General features: G+C 41.3%; 1 protein-coding gene across 1 annotated transcript in view; it reads left to right on the top strand.

Moving 5' to 3' along the window:
- Positions 1-317: 317 nt before the first annotated feature.
- Positions 318-24,698, top strand: part of grik3 (glutamate ionotropic receptor kainate type subunit 3) — a 93,438-nt gene continuing 69,057 nt past the window's right edge. The window contains exon 1 of the mRNA XM_056761893.1: positions 318-733. Coding sequence (XP_056617871.1) covers positions 634-733 — 100 coding nt within the window. The 5' untranslated portion in view covers positions 318-633. The remainder of the gene's footprint in view (positions 734-24,698) is intronic.

Raw genomic sequence — 24,698 nt, 5'->3', positions numbered from 1 at the left:
TTGTGTGCTTAGAGGGAACTCGGACCGTTTGCGCGAAGCAGTTTACATGTCCGACGTGACAAATGTGTTTAACTTTGACCTGGAATGTGCAGGATCGTAATGTATCCTCAAACTCACAAAACCGTCCGTTTATGTACGCTCTGGTTCGAAATAAAGCACGGATCCCAGATTGTTTTAATGTGGTATCACACATTTAATAGCCGTTAGGGACGCGCAGATGAAGCGAACGATGTGGTGTGCGTTCGGTGCGCATGTGATGGACGCGTGAAGTGTCGGTGACGCGGGGCTCCCGGCCGGTCGTTGCGGCATCAGCATCAGCTGCGGTAGGAGGAGATAGAGAGGAGGTACGGGGGGATACGGGGACTCCTGCAGGTTGATTTCAGCAGCTCCGCACTCGCAGGTGGAGACGCGCACCGATCCGGAGCTTCATCTGACCCGAGCGCGCGCGCACACGCGCACTCACTCCCCGAAACGAATAAATGAAATAATGAATACAGGAGCGCGTGTTGAAAGCAACTACACTGAGAGCAAATGTGTCGCAGTCAGTCCAGTCCTCATATGACTCCCAGCCCGTTAAGATTTGATGAGCAGTTTTTGGAGAGCTCTCTGGATTGATCCCCGTGCGTTTCAGTCATGAAGAACAGGAGGGAATATGTGGAATACTGGAGCGCGATCTTAGTGTCTCTCTTCTGGATTCACAGCTCTGTCGGGATGCCTCATGTCATACGGATAGGTAAGAGAGTCGTGAACACTGAGAAATGGACCCTGAGTTTCACTGCTTTTATGACTCGTTAAGATTTCCTTTATCTGCGCCGAAATGCCGAAAGGGATGCCCAAATGTTTCTCTGCGCGTTGTTTGAGTTGCGCGTCCGTCAGCGTGTCGTGCGTCTTAGGGACACATTTTCCCACCCGTTTATAAACTCGTGTTTTCGTCCGGTCGCACGCAGTAAAATGCTGAGTCTATCAGAGCAGTGGTAGAGTGCGTGTTTAGAGTAAAAGTTCGCAGTTTGAACAGGTGATCTAGTGAACATCGTGCCGAAGCTCGCCTGGAAACATCAGCTTTACGCACAGTTAAGTCAGCTTGCGTGGCAATACAGTACAAACATGTGCTCGAGGAGAGATTTGTCTCTGTCTTAAGAGGATAAAACGTGTGGTGCTGCTTGGAGACAGGAGCCCAATAAAGATCAATAGAGTTTTGTGTGAACGCAGATGACTTTTAACAAGTGGTTCGATGCCATGTGGAAAAAATGACCTTTTAAGACATTAACATGTCCAAGCACAGCCTCCCACTTTCCCACCCAAAAAAGTGTCGTTTTACTAACACAAGTTTAACTTCATATATGCCTGTGACTGTTTGTGCTTTTCTTTATTATAGAATTCACCCTGCACGGACACACATGCTTATATTATATTTGTCACAATGTTACAACATGTTATAAGGCTTCAGTTCATTCCATATGTTCTGCTACTCCTCCCTGAGCGGCTGTGATTGATGGCTGTGGCTTTGACTTCAATGACATTGTGCTGAAGATTTGAGATTTTTGACAGCCCAGATCTACGCTTTTGTTGGGGCAGTGCAAACGGCAATGTTTTCTTAACAGTTGCTTTAATATTTCCGCGGCACGTTTGAACCAAACAGAATGTGACAGGTCTTGTTTTTGAATTGACACAACTGAGCCAAATCGGCTTTCAGAGGTATTCTTGCTGTATTATCTCTCTCTCTCTCTCTCTCTCTCTCTCTCTCTCAAACAGACATGCATACACATTTTTCACGTAAAAAAACATATATTGTGTCTTTTAGACCAGTGCGTTCTTAATGCTTTTGTGGTACCGCGTAGATGTGAAATGTGCAATATGTGTGGTGTCTATAGGAATCACTCGCTTGTTTTTACCTTGTTTTCATTCAGTGTAAAATTTATGCAACAAAATAAACAAAAGACAGCATGTACGTTGTGTGTGGAAAGGCATCGGAGTCCACCGTGTGCCCACCAGAGGGCGTACGGTCTTGTTAGCGATCTGTTCCCCACATCGTAAGCGCCATAGCAATGAAATTCATGATAGAGGCTTGTGTCCAAAATCTGAGAGAGGGGATGCTCGGGACGAGACCGAGAATGAGGTGCTGCTATCTGTGTCCGTTCGCTTAAGTGTTACACCATCGACATGCTTTGTGTAATGGTGGGCATCCACTGTAGACATGATGCCATCGATTTCACTGCTTATACAACGCACTTCTCGGAGGCCAGATGGTCGATCAAACTCACTCCGCAAGACTGAAAAAATGCGCAGGGAGAGAGAGCGTCTCTGCCGCCTTGCCTGTGTGTTATTAGCTGTTTCGCCCTCCTGCTATGAAACCAGAATGGGAACGGCTTTCAAAAGCACATTGCGGTGGCTCATTACAGGATTTGGTTCTATGTTTGTGGTGGAGTTTTAGTCAAACTGTGTTGCTCGGTACTGATTAGTGAATGGTTTGACCTCCTCCTGTTGTGGTAGGCTGAGAAGGCTGCATGTCTTACAGGCAACATATAACACCGGTCAATGAGAAGAATTACAAATAGCTCATTTTTAATGTTTGGACTCAGGTTCAAAAACGCCCTTTGAGGTCAAACACGGTGGGTTTTTAATCGCTTTCGGCGTGTGGATGCTGTCATTTAAATATTTCAGTATTGTCATTCAGACGTCACCGCACAATAGCGTGTATGTGTTGAGAAATCATAATATCAGACAAGAATATTTTTGTAATCCTGACATTTGCGTACGCTTTGACCTTCAGAGCGAATCATTTGAATAAGATGCCATGGTCATAGTACCTTTTTTTACCCCGTCTGACCCACACAAATGCCTTTGACTGTAGTTAGGTTGATTACAAAATGATCATTTTTACTTAAATTGTTTGTTGGCATTAAATGTGAAGTAGACCGGCACACATAAATTCAGTGATTTTTTAGATAAACAGTGCATTTAGGTACGTCTTCTCTTTAAGTATACAATGAATTAAATACATTGAAGGCCTTTAAATGAGAGAATCAGCGCCAGAGAAAGATTTATTGAAAAATCAATCGCTTTATCTACCTAAGAGTTACAAGCGCTTCATTACAGCCAGTTGATCCATCTCAGGCATGATTTTATGGCACATGGATCTTTCATCAAAATCTCATATTCATGAATGCATATAATGTGATCGATATGAGCTTTTTTTACATCATTTCTGTTCAATTGATATGCTGATGATGTCCCCACAAAAAATCTGAGGAATCAGACATCCATTTCTAAAGGAGCTGACAACAACCACAACAACAAATGGTGTCCCTTCTGCGTTAAGATGGGCTTCAGTTGCTGAGTGAAAATGAATTTTTTATTTGCTGCCTGTTTAATCTATGAGCTGAGGTGGGCGAGCTTGAACCGGATTCATCAGACTCAAATACTCGTCAGAACGGGACGGGTCACCGAAGGGTTCTGACCCAGCAAACACACACGCACACACACACATAGGAAAGGACTTGTGTATCCCGTGCAGTTGGTACACACGCAGCTGTGTGATTTCACTGAAGCTGTTGTACACGCTCTTTCATTTCCCGAGTCAGCACGCTTACGGCCTGCCGATTAGCTTCAGTGGCGTTAATGAGAGCGAGCAGATGTCGGTTTTGTTGAAATCAAATGCTCTGCAATCTCTTTTCTCAAATCACTGTCACTCTGTTATTCTGGAGCTACTTAAAGAAGCTTTGCGCATTAACTCAATATGTACACAAAAGATCGTAATGAAAAGGATGTAAATGGCGCACAGTGGTAACATGTTAATGCCGCAGAAAAAGACCCCAAAGCTTCAACTGAAAATCTCTACATGGAGTTAAATTTGTGGGTTTGACATTGTGAGGTGTGAGCAGCTTGCACTGATTTCTCACAGCTCGCAACTAAAAAATCAGCTGAAAACACACACACGGCGAATATTTACACTGATTTCAACATTACTTCACTTTACTTTCTAATGGCACTCAGTTGGTTTTGTTGGACACTGTTGTCATGTAGGCTTTAATTATTTTACGGTTCATCTCATCGACTGCAAAAAATGACACGGATATATACTTAAAAAATGATGGTAACAATATTACACAAAATATTTTTAGGCTTTATTCATTTTGATGCAATATTATGAATAAAGTAAAATGATCTAAATTATTTAAGCACATGTCACATGATAAAAGGACATTTTAAATACATTTATGATTATTGTTTTCAACATATATGATGTATAAGTAAGCTGAGAGTACTGACATTAGCAGCATTACTGTCACTGAGTGAAACACACACACATCATGAGCTCTCTCCCTTAACTTGAGCACAAGCAATGCTCTTCTGAAACATGATAACACAAAAATACAAACAGAATCTCTTCTAAATCTCGAAAACAACGGAAAAATAAACACTATCAAGTCTTTCATTTGATCGTAAGCACATAAAATGGTACTTTTTCACAAAAATGACTCTCCTAATGCTGTCGAACTTGTGAAAATGCTGTCGAACTAGTGAAATTAACTAAAATAATTCATTTGTCCCACCACAATATAATGAAGTAAAGATCCTTTATACAAGTTTAAGTGGGTTCAACGTGATACAAATTTGTTGAATTTACTCAATAATTTGTGCATTTAGAATTCCGAGATTTCAAAAACTTAAATTTTGTTTAAAAAAACAAGAACACAATTGTATAAAGTAAAATGTACTCAATTAATTTCATGAGATATACTACGACACAATCATTTTTTACAGTGATATAATGTGTTTAGAATGCATTTGTAGGCTTGCGTTGTGATCAATGGATTATAAAATGTGGTGATTTACTAACATCCATTTTCCCCACAGCTACAGTCAACCCACAGATCACTTATTTGTTTCCGTAGAGGCTGAGAATTATAATTTTATGTGTTATGATTTTTCCATCTTTTCATTATATACATTATTCTTTGAAAATAACCAAAATCTTAAGGGGAAAGTTAGAGAACCTCAGTAGTCAATTCCATTTAATTCCTGAAGTCTTCAGTGAAGCGTCCTGGATTAATTTAACATGTCACATGTGGACTTGAAGCTGCACTTTTGAGTAAACGCACACATACTGTATGCAGTGAATAGATGCAAAGAAAGATGTGGTGAAAGAGATTTAATTCACTGACTCGCAGGGTCTTCCCTTTCACTGCAAGACCTCTACTGTTCTCAGAGCAGATGGTGTTTTCATACCACACTATAACGTGTGTGCTCCACAGTGTCAGGTCTTACGGGAACATATGTTCTTTATAATAAATAATGAAATGACTAATTTAACACCGATGTAAACATATAACTCTCCTCGGAGAATAAACAGTAGGCTAGAATCAAATAATGCTTCTGTACTCTAGCTGCCCCTCCACAGAACCGGTGTGCCGGTGTCCCTGGATGTGTGACCTTCCAGATATGACAGCTCGTAGAAAAATACATCGCTTGTCACTGCGGCAGTTTGCTGTGCGTGTCTCATCTTGCTTTCTGTTATTCAGTTGTTGTGTCGGGAGGTGCCACACCAGCAGGCAGAATCAAATTTCATGTTCCCCCATTTGTCTTTATTATGAGGCCCTGTCTCAGGCATCCGATTCCCACTTGCTCCCGTCAACCGGCCTGTGCTGGGAAAGTCAAATAGAATTAAAGCGTCCAATCGGGAAAACTCTTCCGTCACATGGACATTCGGACGTACGGTGACTAGGACAATAGTAGAAAATGTTTCTCAGTCTCGTGTCCTGCTCGCACAGCGAGTGAATATCTGCTGCATGTCAGCGTTTGAGAAGCAGTGAAAAGAGAAAGCTGGAGCATGAGAGACTCTTATTTAGTTTGTTAATTAGCTCAAACCTTTTGATCCCAATTTAAAACCTGCCACGTTGCTGCTCTCGCCTCTTTTGTTCATTGCCCCAAGCAAAATAACGGAGCCTATTATTCCCCTTGCTTTTCAAATAGTGCCCTGTGTTTGACGAGAGCTATTTATCCATCAGCAGACATGACCAGAGCCTGTAGAAAACATGTCAGGTTAACAATCACCTATTTTAGTATTACTACTTTGGCAGTCCAGCTCTGTTGGCATCATGACATGAAGGTATAAACAGGGAAAAAGGCCAGACATAAGGTCAGGATATGAAATTCTTGAATATTTCAATATGAACAAAAGTATATTTTCTATTTCTTGCGCCTCACTCCATGTTAGAAATGCTTTCAAAATGACTCCAAAGGATGTTAAAAGAAACTCCTGAGATGAAGCCAATATTTAAGCACATACGTTTCTTGAGCCATAAAAGCAGCTTTGAGACACAAAGTCAATTCCTCTGGGATGTGCTGTAACCTTCACGGTCTTTAGATGGCTGTGTGTGCAGTCCCACAAAGGATTGCACTCTGTTGAAAAATAGCCAGCCAGCAGCTCGGGGAAATTGGCCACTCACAAGCTTCACGGGAGGAATGCTAACAGATACCTGGTGGTCAGGCTAAAGGACCTGGAACTTATCTGGCGGTGTGCGTTGGTGTAATTGGCTTGTGTAGCAGCAGCGAGCTTGTGACGTGAGTTATTGTGATCGTCAGTTCATTGGCACTTGAAGAGGTCTGCGGAGGTCAGCCACAACTTATCTGAACGAGAGCCGCCTTTGAAATGGCCTGCAGTAACAGCTCTTTTCTCCAGCATCTCCTTTGTCCCTTTGAGATTTCACAAGTGCTGTGGAAAATTTCTGGTTGTTGAGGCCTCCACTCAGCCAAGAATGTAACTATTCAACTTCAACTTGCCGCCGGATTTTGCACCAAACCTGTTCCTTTTATCATAAAGTGTCCTTTTGAAGGGCAAAAAGAGGATCATATACTAGACATGCTTTTTGAACATGATGACCTCATATCGGTTGTTAAGCACACTTGTCCCAGATCATCAGAAGGGACGGCTGCTAGAGACCGAGACATCACAGTACTCGCAAACAAAACAGGGCTATCTGCTGTCACGCTCTTGTCTGTTCCCTGTGTTCTCCGACCTCTTCTAACCCATGGACTACACCTCCCATCATGCACCACGCTCTCTCACCCATCCCTCGTCTGCAATCCCCACCCCTGTCACCAAGCAGACTTTAAGAACTCTGTTTTCTCCATGTTTGTCTTGTCGGCGCTTCCCTGATGTCCTGTTATCTTCATTGAGTGTATTAACATGTCGTTTTGCGAAGATCCTTGACTCCGGTCTATAGCTGTACCACAACATCTGATGTCATTGAAGAGCAAGTGCAACAGAGATGGACACACAGTGAACAGTTGGAGTATTGTGTGGGGTGTGATGTTTGGTTAAGATCATTATTGGTTTTATATATTGATCTAGCCTGAAGGACAAAATAATTGAAGATTAAAAGATCCAATAAAAGCAATTCTCTGCATGTTAACAGTCCTTGTTAAATAATAAGCTTGAATACCGGATAATGTTAAAGCAGATTAATTAGCTGATTTAATTAGCGCACCGTTCATTGATCGGCATCAAATGCAAACCTGAGATGGTGAAATTTGCATGGATAAACACAGTTGTTAATTAACGGGAATTATCTCGCCATAGAAATCCAAAATAAATATTCATAGCGTTAATATGAGATCTCAGCACTATTCTAGTTCCCACAGAAAAGGATTTCTCAATGAGCCGCAAACACAAAAGCCTTACTGGAGCGTATGGCAAGCGCTAGTATGGGAAATGTCAGGGGTGGTGTAGAGTTATTCAGGCAGACGATGAGAGCAGAGGTGAACTCTCGTCTGTAGAGCTCAAAGATTACCAATAAACATGAGCAAACAAGAGCTTTCTCATCCGCCCTTGACAATAATGCGACGTCTGGACTTTGAAAGGCACTGCATTAAGATTGGGCCGCGCAACAACAACGTTTTGTGATGTCTAAATTGATCCGTTTAAATGTCATGGACGGTGAAGGAAGAATTTCAGCTAAAACAACAACAGCAACCTGTTTGTTATGCGAGCAAACAAGCTTATAATGTTGAGAAATGATCATATTCAGGAAGGTTTCTCTGTTGTGATAGGACATACAGTATCGCTAGTGATACAATGGTTACCCGCCAGCGTTTTTGTTTTTCAAAGCAGACCTGTGTTTGTGTATGTTGACGTGTCCGCATTCGTGCTATAGCGCCCACAGTGCCGAAAGTCACATGCACACATGAACACGATAAAGTTTCAGTGATAAATCAACTGTCACGTTTGACATTGGTTCACTCCAGGTTGTTGGTCTTAAAAAGGATGAATGAAACCCTGTGATTGAACAACATAAAACGAAGCAGTGATTGAAAGGAAAGAGGCACGTCTAGGCCAGGGGACAATCAGTGGGTCTTTGTGCCGTTTTCCCAGCCGGTAATGACATCTGGAACGCCTCGTGCATAGAAATCGGCATTAGCTCTCAGACAGAATCCAGTGTGGCTGCAGCTCCGTGAAGATGACAGAATCCACACAGCGAGCATCGGCAGGATGGGGCCTATTAGAGGCCGGGGCCTGTTTGAGCTGCTGACAGACTTTAAAAGACAGACTTGAGAAGATATTACCTCCAATTATGGGGCTTTTAGACCAGTGTGATCCAGTGGAAGTGGGAAAGCTGAGCCCTTTCGTTTTCCAAGAGACCATTGCAGGCTTTCATACCCCATTCCTACATCCCTAGATCTCCTCCTCAGCCCTGTCATCTCCTTTTCGCCCACCCCAATCTGTGAAACTTGAAGTGTTTTTGTGAAGGACTCAACAGCAAAGTAGACTTCCTCCTGTCAAATTGCAAATGTAATCCTATCCAGTATGTGCAAATGGTTCTAATCCCTACTGGGACACAATGGTCTGTTCGCCCTGGCTGGATTATACTGTTTCTAATGATCGGCAATTACGCTTCTTTATATAATAGACCTGATGTTGTATGCTTGTGCCCTATCTTATCTGAGCTTCTGCAACACAGATCCGGTCGTTTTCTATAGATCTTATCAGCGGATTATGAACATGATAGTGACCTCTTTAACCAGCCAATCCTGGAATCTGTGGCCTGCGTCGTCAATTTCTGGCCCTGTCACTCCAAAGTACCTTCTCTGTGATTTCCAAGTAATCTGAGTGGCTTGATTGGTCTCAGCTAGTGGGAATAAAGGATGATTGCCTTCCGCAGGTCTTGATGGTGAGGCGGAGCACTCTCTCCTCAGAAGGAATGCTCTCCTCTGGGGACTGATTGGCTTCTTGGCCCTCGCGGTGCCGGCTGACACGTTAGCTGTGTAGCACTGGTGCACCTGACAAACCTCTGGTGATTGGAATACTTTCTCTTCCCTGCTGGGTCTCAAGTATATCAATTCTCTCCTGCGAATCTGCCCCAGTTCCCAAATACGGCGTCTGTGCTATATTATCAAAGAGTGATAGATGTTTCACCCAGTGGACTCCTGACAATATTTGGCAAGATGAAGAGATGAGTTGGTAATAGAATTACAGGATAGGAATGACCGCTCTGGCTTCACGCTGCTTGACGTACACGGCATTTGGACCGTCAGCTTTTTTTTTTCAGACTCCAGTTTTGGTTACGGTGCAGGTTTTGCTAATAATATACTTTAAGCAACCTCATCCATTCATGAATTAAACCAGTCCTTGATTATCAAGTTACTTTTCTTTAACACAACAAGAGGGCTGAATTAGAGCATACTGCTGAATTAGACTTGTCAACAAAATAAGCTGATGAAATCTCAACGTTCAGCCCTGACAACAGTGATGCCAGAGCAGTGCATTGTGGGAATGTATGGCTGGAATAGATAAGTGCTAGCTCCTATCTGGCTGTCAGGTTTGGAGCGATGAATGACACAGAAACCAGTCTTTCTCAAAATGGCCCGTCCACAGAAAATGGAGGTGCAGTAATGACTTTTTTAGCAAGGCAATTTTAATAGAATATCTCTAATAGCATCCACAATCATTTCATTTAGAGGCGTGATTGAAAGTAAGAGAATGTGGAAATGAAAAGAAGAAAAAGCCATTTTCTCTTTTGTTAATCTATATGAATGGGCTGAGTGTTCTTTTTTACCACATTATTTTCAAGAGAGACTGTATTCACTGAAGTTTCATTTCTTCTGTGTTTGGAATCTCAGACTATCCATCAAAACACTTTTATGGCTTTAAACATAGTTTATGGTTTAAGAATCTGGTTTAAATATTTTTGGAAAGCAATTTCCTTTCCAAGAAGCTAAGCGTTATCTTAATCTAAGGGACATGTCACTAAACCATAGTGTGTTTGCGCTTTTCAACATATGTAGACGTGTGCTTTGGCAAATTCACCATTTAAATCAAACTATATGGATTCATTGAGATCTCAAGTCTATATGAACATCTTGAGGACACAGTATTGGCTTTAACTTTAGCCAGTGGTGTTGGTTTAGTGCTAGCTACCGTTTGCTTTCCAGGGTCAACTCAATGTGACCCTTTTATTACAATGCACCTTAAACTGGACATGGGGCGGTTTGCCGGACAGGTCTTAAGCCTAGTCTCAGACTAACTTTATTGAAAAATAACAATCTCAAAATATATCAGTGTGATTGCAGAATTTCAAGAAGCAGACCAGTAAAGTATGATTTAATGAGATATCCTCATTTAACAACGGCCTTGTCCTGACTTAATCTAATCTCTGTCTGTGTGGTATCCAGGTCTGTGGACCCATTTTCAGTGTTAATAAAAAAAAGAAGCAGTAGGGCTCCTTACAATTATTAAATAAGCATCTCATCACAGATTCAGACAATCAGATAACTGCAATTATTGTAAATCTTTGTAACAAGGCTGATTTGCAGTATCTGGAGCATTCCACATCCTTCATCTGGTACAGTCAAATGACACTTCTCCATCATCTGAGGTGTATTAGCTTTGACTTTTTTTTATTTCTTTTATTGAAGTGATTCTAGACTTACTGCTTCAAGACCACATCCTCCTCATATGTCTGTGTTTTCTGATTTAGTTAGTCTATAGTGACCACATCTGTTATTATATGTTACTAGTTATTTTCATATTTTTAAAGGATATATTGTCATAGTTAAATGAATAAATTGTAAAGAATCGTTATGTTTTTTCAAGTTTTAAAACAGACAATTAATCACCATAAACGCAATTATTTCAAAGACACTTATTCCTCAGCATGACAGCCCTAAAAGCAATGTAGTTTTTTCAACCTCATTCATTTCCTTTTTTTCTGTGGATCTAACACAAACATGTTCACCATACAAAGAATGTCAGTGTCAGTGTCACTGCTGCGAAATCCCTTTACTGAAATGCAATAAAAACAGTTTTGGAGAATAAAGATGTGAAAAACCTGAAAGTGGAATGTGATTAAATTTTTTTATTTCTCAGTTCAAAGTTCATCTTGTGTCATGTATGGTTTGTCTTGTAGTGGTGGTCACCCCTCTTCGCATGAAATGCTAACATAAGCTTTCCATTGGGTTTTCAAATATCTGATGGTGTAAAAGTACATAGATTTAATAAGTTACTCTCCGTCCCTTGATGTGTGCAATTGCATTTAACCGGCTGCCAGCTATGATCTAATCTCTTTCCTAAATGAAGTGGTGACTGTAGCCACGGGCAAGTTTGTGTTCTGTTGAAAATAGAGTCCTGATGTTTTTCTGCTCTACAGGCCATCAGATAGAAGCTGGAATTATTTCTCGAAGGATCTGGGTCCTAATGTTTTTGTCAGCTGTAGCTCTCTCTTTAGTTCACAGGATGAGATGAGCAGCCTGTCTCTCCTTCTTCCTCTACAATTATCTTGTTGTACATTGTTCGCGCATTTGCATGCGAGGCTTTTTCCACTTTTTCTGTCTTACCCTGTGAAAATTTCCTTCCTTTTGTCCCCTCAGAGAAGATTACAATGTGACAATGGTGAATTGGTATAATTAAACATGCCGGCTGCGTGTCTGTGTTGATGATAGACCCGCGCTGCCGCTGCCGAGAGAGGAAAAGATCGACTGTCGCTTTCTTTGCTGCATTTACATGAGAGGTGGAAGTCAGAGGAGGAGTTGGCTTGTTTGTTCAGTAAAGACCTTTAGATCGGATAGAGACTCGTGAAGAGAGTATTAAACAGAGGGACATCAAACGCTAGATAATAGACAGACGTGATTTGTTTGCGTCTCAGTAAATGTGAGATTTGTTCAACAGTTAATCCCCCGGTGAAGACAAATGAAGGCAAGGCCTTTGGATAAGCTAGTGTGTTTTAGTTGCTAATGTGAGATGTGTTGGTGGACATCCATTGATAATCATGTGTTATATGGCTGAAAAATGAACATAAGAAAAGAGCAGAAAAGTATTTTAGCCACAACCTATAAACACCCTTTTAAAGCCAGACAGCCTTGAGGATGATTTCATCTTTTTATTTTGTTTATTTACTTCATACCCATGAAATTCATTTACAATATGCACACAATTATTCTTAACAGTATCCCAAATAAAACTTTGAATTGACAGATAATTATAAATGACATGAATCACTTAAATTTCATATTTTTAATTTAAATCTAAATTTTGATGTTTGCATCAGTGAAAACTGTCAGATGTTCAACATTTATGATGTAATGCTTTATCCTTTGACAGATTCTACGGTATATAAATGATTTGACCAGGACTCTATACACGTGTGCTGTAGACCTCATGTACTTGTGCAGGTGACTTTCAGTCTAATAGTGTCAGTTTCATTTGATGTCGCTTCTTTACATATGCATGACTGTCACAAATATACTCTTTACAGAAGATATACTGCATATATTATAGAATGTAAAATATGAAGACGTGAGTTGAGATATGTTGTTGTTATAAATCTCTTTGGCTAGTGTGTCTGAACATGTAATTGCGTATGTTTTTAGTCTTTTTGTGTATTGTGCTTAAAGGAGTGATTCCAATAATATGACGGAGGCTCCTCTCAGCATCCTTCTCTTATGAAGAAGAAGCATTTCACATGAGTAATGGTGGTGGGCAGGCGGCAGTGTTGTTTTATGCAGTCATAATTGAAGAATAAGTTTTATGTGACATGTTTACCCATTAATGGATTCTTCTCGATCAAAAGAGAGAATATGTTGTTCTCTGCGCTGCAGTGCACGTTTGTATTTTGCATTTGTCTGGAGGGCTGCTGAATTCAGCCACGCACACTTAGTTGAGAAATGTTACAATCCTATTGTCATCTGTTTCGATTATAAATTTGTATATTCATTTTCTTGATTGTCATTTGACATGAAGCATTTGTCCGATTTAAGTGCCCCTGAAATGTCAGTCTGATAGTGTTCGGTCTGATATAATGTGACATATCTGTTATCTGACAGCCGTAGGTCAGCCATGTAGTGTGCGTGTGTGTCCATGAAACACATCTGGGGCAGATTTTAGCCCTTTTTGTCATATAGTGAGTAATACCGTATGCAGAAACCTCTTCTTATCATTTTCTCATGCAACTTCCTGCATATTAAACAGTATTGACCTCTTATTGACTGACTTGTCTTCATTATTTAGTCATCCATTTTAACCCTTTTATCCAATAAAATTTGTATTACCTAAAAAAGTGAATTTATATGTCGGCACAATTGCAGGTATTTTTGTCTACATAATAATTTGAAACACTGAGCAAACCCCTTCAGTTGAAAAAATATTTTAAGATCATGAGAAACATTTCAGTTTATTGACTGTAAACATTTAAACAGTAGTATGTAATATATTATTATTATTATTATATTCTGAAAGTGCTGATAAGGGCTTGGCATAGTAAAAAAACAATGCAAATAAAACAGTTTATTGAAAGAAAGTGAAAGGAAGACTTAGCTGAGCCAACACAATTTAAGACTAAAAAAGGCATTATTATTCAAAAATATAAATTCATGATTTTTACAAACATTGCAGTTCATGTTACATCTTTCTATAAAACACAAGAAAGCACAAAATTCAATATTATAAATAGTGGTGGGCCGTTAACGGCGTTAACGGCGTTAACGCAGTGAGACTATTATCGCGCGTTAAAAAAATTGTCGTCGTTAATCTATTCTCAAAGTTGGGTTGAGAGCTGGGTCTATACTACGCAAGCTATGATGACTTTCACCTTGATATTTTAGCGCGGATGTATACCAGCTTAACTGCACTGTACGGAGCGAGAACGAGATTTTTCAACTCGCGTGATTCGCGTCATTCGCGGAAGCGGAAGCCGCCTCATCATCTCATAACCAGGGCTTCATTCGCGCCGCCTCATCATCTCATAACCAGGGCTTCATTCGCGCGATTCGCGCAGCAAGTAGGTCTATTGGCTCTTTGCATTAACACATAAATCACTCGCGCTTGACACGCCATTCGCGTTTGGTCTGAACACAACATAACGTTACTGTGAAATTACCGCATCAAACGTGACGTGCTAACATGGATGCAGCTATGAAGCCGCCGGGTTTGCTTCAGGGAATATTAATTTTAAAAAAGCTTCCCAATAGAAACATCGACAAGACTAAGGTTGTTTGCACCTTGTGCAATGCGGAATTGGTTTAAAAAAAACACTTTCTCTCAACAGGTAGTGGTCTAGCTTTAGTTGAAACCAGTAACTTTGTATTGAGATCTAATGTATTATGGCTCCTGTATGACATATCGCTTGTTGCTCCCTCACTCTTTGTAAGTCGCTTTGGATAAAAGCGTCTGCTAAATGACTAAATGTAAATGTACTGTAGGAGCTCTTCCAGTCTCAAGTACCACCTAAACGCAAAGAATCCCTTAGCTAATGCGGAAGTAAACACAAGTTCATTTTCCATCCATCCATTTTCTACCGCTTATCCGAACTACCTCGGGTCACGGGGAGCCTGCGCCTATCTCAGGAGTCACAAGTTCATTTTATTGAACATAATTTAATTTTCATCACCAATTATCATAGTAGAACAGCTTTTTCAAGCAGTTTGTGATGCATTTTGGAAACAGGAGATGAGCCCCTGGTCTAATGCGCCACCTGGCTTGAGAAACCCGTTCTCAAAGACTTACTTTTAGTCATTATTTGGGTAGCACACATTCTGAATGACTTCGGCAGAATTCAAATGAGCCATTTTAATCTAGATTAATCTAGATTAATCTTGGAATTAATCTAGATTAATCTAGATTAAAAAAATTAATCTATGCCCACCACTAATTATAAATGAAGTTACCACAGACCAGCCAATATCCAATAGCACTAATAATAATAACACTTACAGGGACTTTAATATAATGATTGTATTAAAATACTTCTTACAGCAGAAGAGTTGATATTATCAGAATTGTCATTCTCTGGAGTACATGTGCTATTATACTATATTTAAATATGGAGACACTCCTTCTTTATTTTTCCTCCTTGATTTGGGGGACAAAAAAGCGCTTTGTTAATCTGACGTTTTCTGAGATAACAGTATGAGTCTTTCATTATAGTGTAATTTTAGCAGCAAAACTGCCGTGTGTCACCTTTAATATTACACTCTTTTACTTCATCTTCATGTTGAGAATACACACACACACACTTGATGTTACACGGTTTATAGCAGGTGATACTGTCAAATTAACAATAACGAATTATCAATAAAGACTGTCTAAATAAAGGGTGAAAACGTACAACCTAGAAATTAAACATAACTGAATAATTGTTTTACACGTAGACCGTGCGCGAAACCCCCAGCTAACTTCCGGCCTGTGTTTGGGTAATAATATAGCTATTTATATTTTATTTATGTTATTATAATTTTACTGCGTAATAATTGTATTAAATAAACAATTTGTAGAATTTTGTTGTATTTTCATTTGATAAAATAAACATGGGTTGAGTTGTTGAATGGGTCTTGTAGTTGGGTGGCATTTAAGGATAATTTAATGGTACACTGACATCTAGCGGCTGAGTTTGGTATCACGGTCTGCATTCATAATATTAGAGAGACAAGTTTAGCCCAGTTACGCTTGATCTTGGATTCTTTCGCTTCGGTGTCTACCGTCTTTTGCAATCTGAGGTGTTCAGCAAGCCATGCAAAAACAAAAGGACGATTGAACTTGTTCTGAATGATCTGACGGCTGTTTACGTGTTCAAATGAAAAGCTGGTGTTAACTGCAACCCGCACAGGGGGTGCGCTGCATGTCCTGTTACGCATGCCCACGACGCCCGTTTAAGGATTAAGACGGTGAACAAATCTAATATTTGAATCATTATTGATCATGTTCTCATTGGTTTTCCATTCACTCTTCACGGCTGGAGCCCGAGCCTCAGGATGTGGAGCTGGCCGACCGTGCCCTAGCAGTATTGAAAACGAATTATTAGATTTAATGGTATGTAGAGGGAGAAAAGCAATGAATAAATAAGAGGTTATACAGTGGTGGAATTCAAATCAGTTGCAGATTCAATTTGAGGACAGTGTGGTGATGTGGCGGCCGGAGAAGAGAAGCCGAGAGAGAAGGTTGTGAGCGTCACGCCGCCATAATTCCTGTTTCACGCTCGGCGAAAGCAGGCCAAACTCACGCTTTTCTGCCCAACCCTCGGCTGCCGGAGATTCCGTCTGTATCTTTTTTTCCAAGGTATATGATGACAAAGCCGCACCTTCTTTAAATATGAGCCGGGTGTCTGGAGAGCCGGATGGTGGTTTGAGTGGCTCGAGGCCTCTTTTCACGGGCAGAACATCTCTGTGGAGTCTTCAAAGCACCACGGTAACAAGACTGCAAATGTGTGCGGATAAAAGGCCTGGCGTAAATGCTCTCCTAATGACTCTCAGCAGGGTTACCCTCGTAACTCTCATAAAGCACCAGAATAAAGCCCGGGACCATTATGCCCAGCCCGTACCGAATCTCAGATTCAACAAAGAGAATATCCATTCTGCCAAATGGGGTGTAATGGGATACATTAGCGTGTTATATGCCTTCCGGTGTACCTGGCAGTCAGATGTTGTTTTTTTCTAGAGATCGTCTCTCCAGATGGTAATTAATGTCATTTTGAACACCCAGGCGGTATCATGGAGACAAGCGTATGCTACCCATCACGGACGGAGAGACCGAGGAAAACATTTAACACTGCAAACATGATTCTTTTTTTGGTCCTTTTCAATAACAAACATTTCATTTTCCATGCTGCCACTTTAGACCTGCGATGTTATTCACAATAATGTTCCAGAAGGAAGCGTGGATAATCACGTTTGTCACAGGTGCTCCAATAAATCTATTACAACCATTACAATGAGCATGTTTGGTGTTTGCTATCGACCGAATGCACAGAATCAAACAGGCGTGGAGCTATAGTAGCTCTGGATCTGCCGCAGGTGTGTTATGAGCACGAAGTGACCTGAGCGGCAGACAATGACACCGCTGAGACTCGTTCAGAAGAAATAGATCATCAGAAAGTCATCTGTCTGTGGAATGAGTCTCAATTAAAGCACTTACGCAGCTAATGATCAGAAAAAAGCCTAATGGGTCCGTTTAAAGGTGGGATCTCACCTCTATCTGTCCAGTCCAATGTGTGTGTGTGTGTGTGTAGAGAGAGAATGCTCATTTCATCCTCTCAGCAGTTCAAGGTCACACCACCTCATGCTGCAACGCTTGCTGTCAAACAATTAAAGCCTTGATAAATGAGCCCAAAATACAGCAGGAATGCTTTTTGCAGGTTGTGTGTGAGGAAGACGGTGCATTAGATGCATTTTCTGAACTATCAATGGCACATCAATGGCACAAATGCAGAACGTCTTCTGATCATCTTTTTTTCATCTTGATTTCATTTTAAAAAAATGAAGCCTAAAGCGTGCTGTTTAGCTGAGGTAACGTTTTGAGAAGTTAAGCTTGAATGACATTATCGCATCCGTTCAAAGTGACCCCGCTGACAGGTGACCTTATTGAACACCTGCTCTCCACTGATCTTCACAACACATCGGATGCAGAAACAACCGCTTCCTCTCGTGCATTCCGAGGGTACTCCATTTGACCATCCCTTAAAGATCGGACACGCACCGCCTCTGGAAACAGGCACTTTGTTTCCGCCAACCTCAGAAACGTGTCTCTGGATGTGACATGACACGCAGATGTGAGGCAGGGACTCGCTGGAGGCGAGATCGAGGGCGTATTAGAGCGTTTCTCCTCAGGAAGCCACCGCTGTGTCTCTGGACAGACACGCCAAAGGGGCCGACTTACCCGCAGCGAGGGGTTAATTGCACCACCGGGGTAAAACGCCTCCTCTGATTGGCCGCACAGTTGACGGGGTGGTGGGTGACAGGCGGCGCGGAAGGATGTCTGGAGGAGAGCGCGGGCTGAAAATAAGTCAAGCTGACACGGAGCGCTCCTCCTATCGGAGGCAATTTCACATTTGTGTTCAGTCTGACTGTTATCAGAGACTCCACAACAGTGTTAAACAATGTTTGTTTAATTGATAGACACCAAGGCTTGGAAAGAACTGAGGGAATAGAGAAGTGATTCGTAGGAAAACAGCCTTTGGGTGTTTTTATGCGCATCCATCCAACGTTTGGCTGACTTGCATTTGAAATATTACAAAGAAGGAAACCACAAGGGTTAATGAAGGATCCAGACAAATCTAATTCATGTGCTTTGTGGAGAAAAATCCAGCAGCATACTGCGGCATACAGCGGGAGGTGAAGCGAGGAAGATGTTATCTTTCTGTTATGTTATTAGGTTTAACAGCACTATTTTCACAGCTGAAGGCTAAAACCTGCAGCCCGGGGACCTGCCTGAACCGCTGGCACGTGCACTGAAAATGCGTTTAGTTGGGAAACTTCGCATCGCAACAAGATATTTACCTGCTCTGTAGAAAAAACGATCGATGCCTGTGTGCGTGCGTGACGGCGGGGTGATTGGGGTGATCGGGGTGGATGGTGTCGACCTGATAATGTATTTTCATCAGTGTAAAGTTGAAGGTCTTTTTGTTGAGGTCTGCTGTACGGCGGCACGTTCCGAGGTTTATTAGCTCTGACACCGAACCCGTCCGCGACCGTGCTGTGATGCGGGGGGTGGGCAGGGGGGTCGGCTGTCATGTCGGTACTCCCCGCGGCAGAGGGGCGGGCAGTAATTAATTTTCACATTTAACTGGGAGGCAAAACGCTGGTGTCCTGGGACGTGGCGCACGCCACCAACTCACATCCTGGATTCCGGGGATTAGGATAATGAGCCCCCGGAAGATTGTGTAGACAGATGGACCCATCGCTCCCTCCCTCTCTCGCGCTTTGTTTCTCCTTCTTTCTGCTAAACGCGGGAGATTGCGCAGCATGCGGGAAGCGCAGCACGCGTCTCCTGCACTGCCACTTCAGAGCGGGTTTCTTCATACTGGATGAAAAGATTCACTTGTGTATTGATTGCTGTGATATACTGAAGCGGTTTGCTCGGAAGCTTCATATCTGGATCTCTGCTGTCCTTTCATCTACAGTGTGTGTGTGTGTGTGTGTGTGTGTGCTGCTCCGTGTGTGATGACATGATTAAGCCCAACAGACAATAAAATAAAGAATTAGAATAGAATTGAAAAAATGTAACATTGCATGCTGTAACTGTTAATCTAATACTTTATGTAAATTAAATACAAAAGAAGATGATTGTCTTATTCTTCCTTTTTTTTTTTTAATTTTGAATCCATCATAACATATATACAATTGTGTTATTTATGCATTATACATCAAGTTTATTTTAACAGCCTTTTAATTGTAATCCACTGCAAAGTAACATTTACTTAAACTATAATAATATTACATGACAATGTTTAATTTAAGTATATTTTCCTTTTATACTTCCAGCATTATTTGTCCTTAAATGTAGTTTTTTCAAATTAATTTATATAACCCTTCTCATAATTGTTGCAAAGCAATATATTGAATAAATAAAGAGTAAAAATCATTATTAAACAAATAGTATAAAAATTATATAAATGATACTGAATTAAGTTACACATATATATGTGTATATATGTTGTTTTTTACAAATATGCAACCACGTTAAATTTCAGATGTAGAACTATAGTGCTTTTCAAAATTTAACATTGTTGCAAAGCAGTTGTACACACACACACACACACACACACACATTATTTTGCGAAACAAAAGGAAATACAAAAGTAAACGAGGAATTAAACAATTCATGCAATTTTTGCAAATCTGAATAAAATGAACATTTTTTTTTTTGTAGGATTTAAATTGTGCCGTTATGGACTTCGTTTTATTACTTGTGTGTGGTAGGATGTACATTAGTGACAGAAACTGTGAAAATATTTGTCTGTGGGATTGAAGAGGTCATGTATTAAAACTGTTCATGTTTAATGAGGATTAAAACTGATTGTAAGGGGAAAATATAATGAAAAACAAACACATAACCAAAGGGTTACATAAACCCATTGCCATGACGACAGTGATGTCTGAGATTTTAGATGCTTCGCTGCACAAACCATCCTCCACCGATCACAAACACTGGCTTTATACAGTCTGTATGTGTGTGTGTGTGTGGTCACTGGACGTGTGTTTGTAAACTGCAGTGTAAACGTGTGTGTGTGTGTTTTCAGACAGACTCTGTGATGGACGGCTGTAGTTTTGCTCCGCCCTCAGACTTTGTCAGGCTCTTAATGAAAAAGAGAGTGAACTGCTTTCAGAGCGCTGATGAAGTCACTGTGAGAGTCTGAAATACTTCTGTGTGTTTGTGTAAACCCTCATGTCTGAGATGCAGAATGTAGGGACCAAACACACTTTTGCCACCTTGAAAAAAGTGATACAAATGTTGTCAATAGATATGGTTTACAAGAACACATTCACTGCCCTTCCAAAACCTCACGTGTCAAGATTTTCTGTTTTTCTGGAAAAAAAAACAATGAACTTTTTCAACAATTGCATGCTGTTGACAAACACCTTTTAATCATTTTGACTGTTTAGATATTTGCAAAACCCAGTGACTAGCTTAACGGGTGACTGATAATAATGATTTAATAATGATTTAATAATGATTTGTTATTTCAAAATATGGAGATATGAGCTTTCAGAAGGACAGCGATATTCATAATCACTTCCAATTACCTTCAGGAGTCCTTTTATTTATCTCATATTGATCGTAAGAGTAGTTCAGTCTATTTCAGGCATATAGTATGCTACGGTCATGTCCTTGTTATTACCTGTATTCTTTTCTTCTTCAGAATAATGTTCAATGATGTTAAAACAATTGGAGGAATCAGTGTATTCACACCGTCTTCATGACAGAGCATCATAATCCCTCTTCACTCACTGTGAGAGAAAGCTAGAAAACATTGAGCGTTTCTCAAAATGGAGGCTCGTGTGACAGCAGGTAACAGAGTTAACACCGCCGGTCTTTAATGTTTCTGTGTCAGAGACAGATTTTCATGATACACCAAGACAAATGTAATTTCCTAACACGGTGCATCTCTACATCCTCCTTTATGGTGTTTGTAGTGATAATTCACTGTGCTGAACTTTCTTCAGAGTGAAGACAGACACGTTCTGCTTTAAGAATCATATATCACAGGCTTGTGCACTGCAGTAATGAACCTGACATCTGTTCATCATGAGGTCATCAAGGCGGAATGTCACAACCGTTCTTGTACACCCAGAACAACAGTCATTTGGTGGCTCATCTATGGATTTTGTAGCTGTGGAGGTCTTCCAGGATGAAGCTCTCGCTGCATAACACGGCTCACTGGAGTGTTGAGAATTATTACACCACACACAAACAATGAGCGTCCAGGTGTGGACTGTATTTCATCAAGCGCTGTCAGTTGACTCTCTCTCTCTCTCTCTCTCTCTGGAGAAAGCAATAATGGATGTCCATCCCGATAGCATCCTTTACACACCCATGAAGATGATACAGAAACTTAAGAAGACAGATGGTGGGCTTCAATTTGTTTAGTGTGTTTTTCAGCAGAAAAGCCTGCGAATGAACACATTATGTCAGACTCTTCTGTGAAATGCATCCATGGGCTATCAGTTTATTTTTAAAGATCAATATTATTTATTTAGTTTGCTTTTGTGGGGATCAGATTTTTTTTAGAAAGGCAAGAAAATGCAATTGCATCACTTAAAGGTAGAGACAAAAGGAAAAACACGGATACTATAATTTGTTTTTATTAATACGTATCAATTCAAATAATTCATAATGATGAAACTAACATAACTGATAATAACTTTGTAACGTTTCATTCAGAGTTGAAATAAGCAGGTGTGTGTATCTTGTACAGAATTCTTTACTACTAGCTTGTAAAATAGAGGGATGACTGAATTGGTGAAAGCTACATTAAATTGAAAGCATTTTAAGAAATGGACGAGCATCAAAACTACCTGATATATCATCTGAAGACTCTTATACCACCAGACTAAAAGAAGCGACAGAAAACAACTGACCTGTTCAGAGCTTCACGTGAAGCTTTCAGCTGTAGTTTGGTCTTTGTGTGACTTTGAGCTGCTTGTAACACCCGTCGTCCTGTCATCACTCAAAACATTGCAATAGTAAAGGACATCAAGGCCGGCGAACAAAACATAATATAAATACAAATACAAACATAACACATGTTCGGGCCCGGTCCTCTCTCTTCGACGGTCCAGTCGCTCGTTCCTTTTATGCTCCCATCTCCTACGTGATTCGAGCCCGGTGTGTGCACAGCTGGCGCTAATTCACAATTACTCACCGGACTCGAACCACGATCTCGCCTCGCCTACTCTACTACATATCCCCATCACCCCTCACAGGCCGGGGGGTACCCCCGCGACTGTGCAAGCTCCCTCCCCCTCCCTCGGGGGGGGTGGGGTGGGGGGGGTGCAGCGACGAGACGAGACAACGGAGACGGGAGCCCTCGGAGCGACCGGAAAGAGAGAGGGGAGAGAGGAAAAAAAAATCTGGTTCCCCGACATGCTGCCGCTCGTTCCTCAACCAGCCAGAGTACTCTCCTTCGCGGTGCCTTGCGGTGGCCCTGGGGCTTCGGTGGGCGGCTCGACCGTCCGCCCCCTGGCGGCCGGCGGTGGCTCCTCCTTTATCCGTGAGTCGGGGCGGGTTCCCCGTCCCCTGTTCCTCCCCCTTGGGCGGACGGACGCAGGCTCCGGCCTCTGGCAGGCGGTGGCTCACCCGGCACTTCCGCCCCCTGCTCCTCCCCCTCGGGGGACGGACACAGGCTCCGGCCTCTGGCGGACGGCGGCAACCCCCCCGCTCCCACTTGGACGAAAGCCACCCCACCTCGACCCAGGGGCGCGGCAGCAAAGGTCGCCGTTCCACCGAAGTTTTGATGGTGGCCTCACTGTGCACTTCCGTTTCCCCAGAGCCACCGCTTCGGGCAGCCACTGGCGGACGCCCTTCGTCCGCGCTGCCCGAACTCTCCGGCACAGCGATGCCACTCGGAGGCGAGGACTCTCCGACAGCATGTCTCTCCTTCCTCCCGGGTTTCGGCACCAATGTAACAAATCTCAATAAAATGGAAGGAAGGAGTCGGGAACCGGCAAACATTTAAACATTTAATAAATTAATATAACAGCCGGCGACCCCTCACGGACGACCGCCGGCGAACAAAACATAATATAAATACAAATACAAACATAACACATGTTCGGGCCCGGTCCTCTCTCTTCGACGGTCCGGTCGCTCGTTGCTTTTATGCTCCCAATCTCCTACGTGATTGGAGCCCGGTGTGCGCACAGCTGGCGCTAATTCACAATTACTCACCGGACTCGAACCACGGTCTCGCCCCGCCTACTCTACTACATTACTGTACTATTGTAACATGTTTCACCATTTGTGGGGATTTACATCTTTTTCAAATGAAGGTATCGGCATGAATCTAGCGTTACTTCTGGTTCAGTGAGAGCCTTTGAGAAGACAGGTAAAATATGAGAAAAAGAGTTTAGCAAATGTGACATTTCATCCCAGTGTACCACAAGGCTTTATGTGCAGACATTATAAAGAACTTTTGTTTCTTCAACCATAATGCCACAGATTTCAGTGTTTGTTCTGTGCTGGATGACATTGTTGCCAGTAACTTACTGTGGATTTTCACAATTTTCTTTTAAACATAACCTTACATAGTTATCATTTTCTTTCATGGAACAAAACTGAATGTCTTAGGTCAGTTTTCTTGTTGTGTAAATGTGTAATAATTGAAGAGTTATTTTAATATGTTTAACATGACAAAAGCAAACTATTCTTGCTCATTTTGAGTCTCAAAAGTCAAAGTGTTTTAGTTTTGGGTAAAGTAAAGTTTAACTGAAATTAAAAACAATACTTATAGAAAAGTAATTAAATTTACAGTAAGTTACTAGCAAACTTGCTGCAAAACTACAGCACATTTTACAATGAACTTCCATAAAAACAATCCATAAACATGATAGATATCAGGTATCAAATTAAACCAGAAAGACACCAAAATGAAAAAATGACCATACACACAAGAATTTGCAATAATATGACACAACATATTATTTTGTTAATTACCATTACTAAGCTATAAAAAATGGATAGAAACATCGAAACACAGTCTACATCAGTCATCCTCGACTGGCGGACCGTGGGCCGGGTCACGACCTTTGCTTCATTCCATCTAGACCGTGAGACATAGCCTGATAAACAATTTTTAACATTTGACTATTTCAGTTGTTTAAATTGAGCCGCACATCTACACAATGTAGAATCACACACGCTCTCAGGAACATTTATGTATTTGATCTTTTGTCAATATATCCTCTTATATCTTTCTGTAGCTCTAAACATGCTTCAT

The sequence above is a fragment of the Triplophysa dalaica genome, chromosome 12 (genome assembly GCF_015846415.1).
Source record: "Triplophysa dalaica isolate WHDGS20190420 chromosome 12, ASM1584641v1, whole genome shotgun sequence".
Lineage (NCBI taxonomy): Eukaryota > Metazoa > Chordata > Actinopteri > Cypriniformes > Nemacheilidae > Triplophysa > Triplophysa dalaica.
Note: the sequence above shows the minus strand (reverse complement) of the source record. Positions and strands in the feature narration are given on the sequence as shown.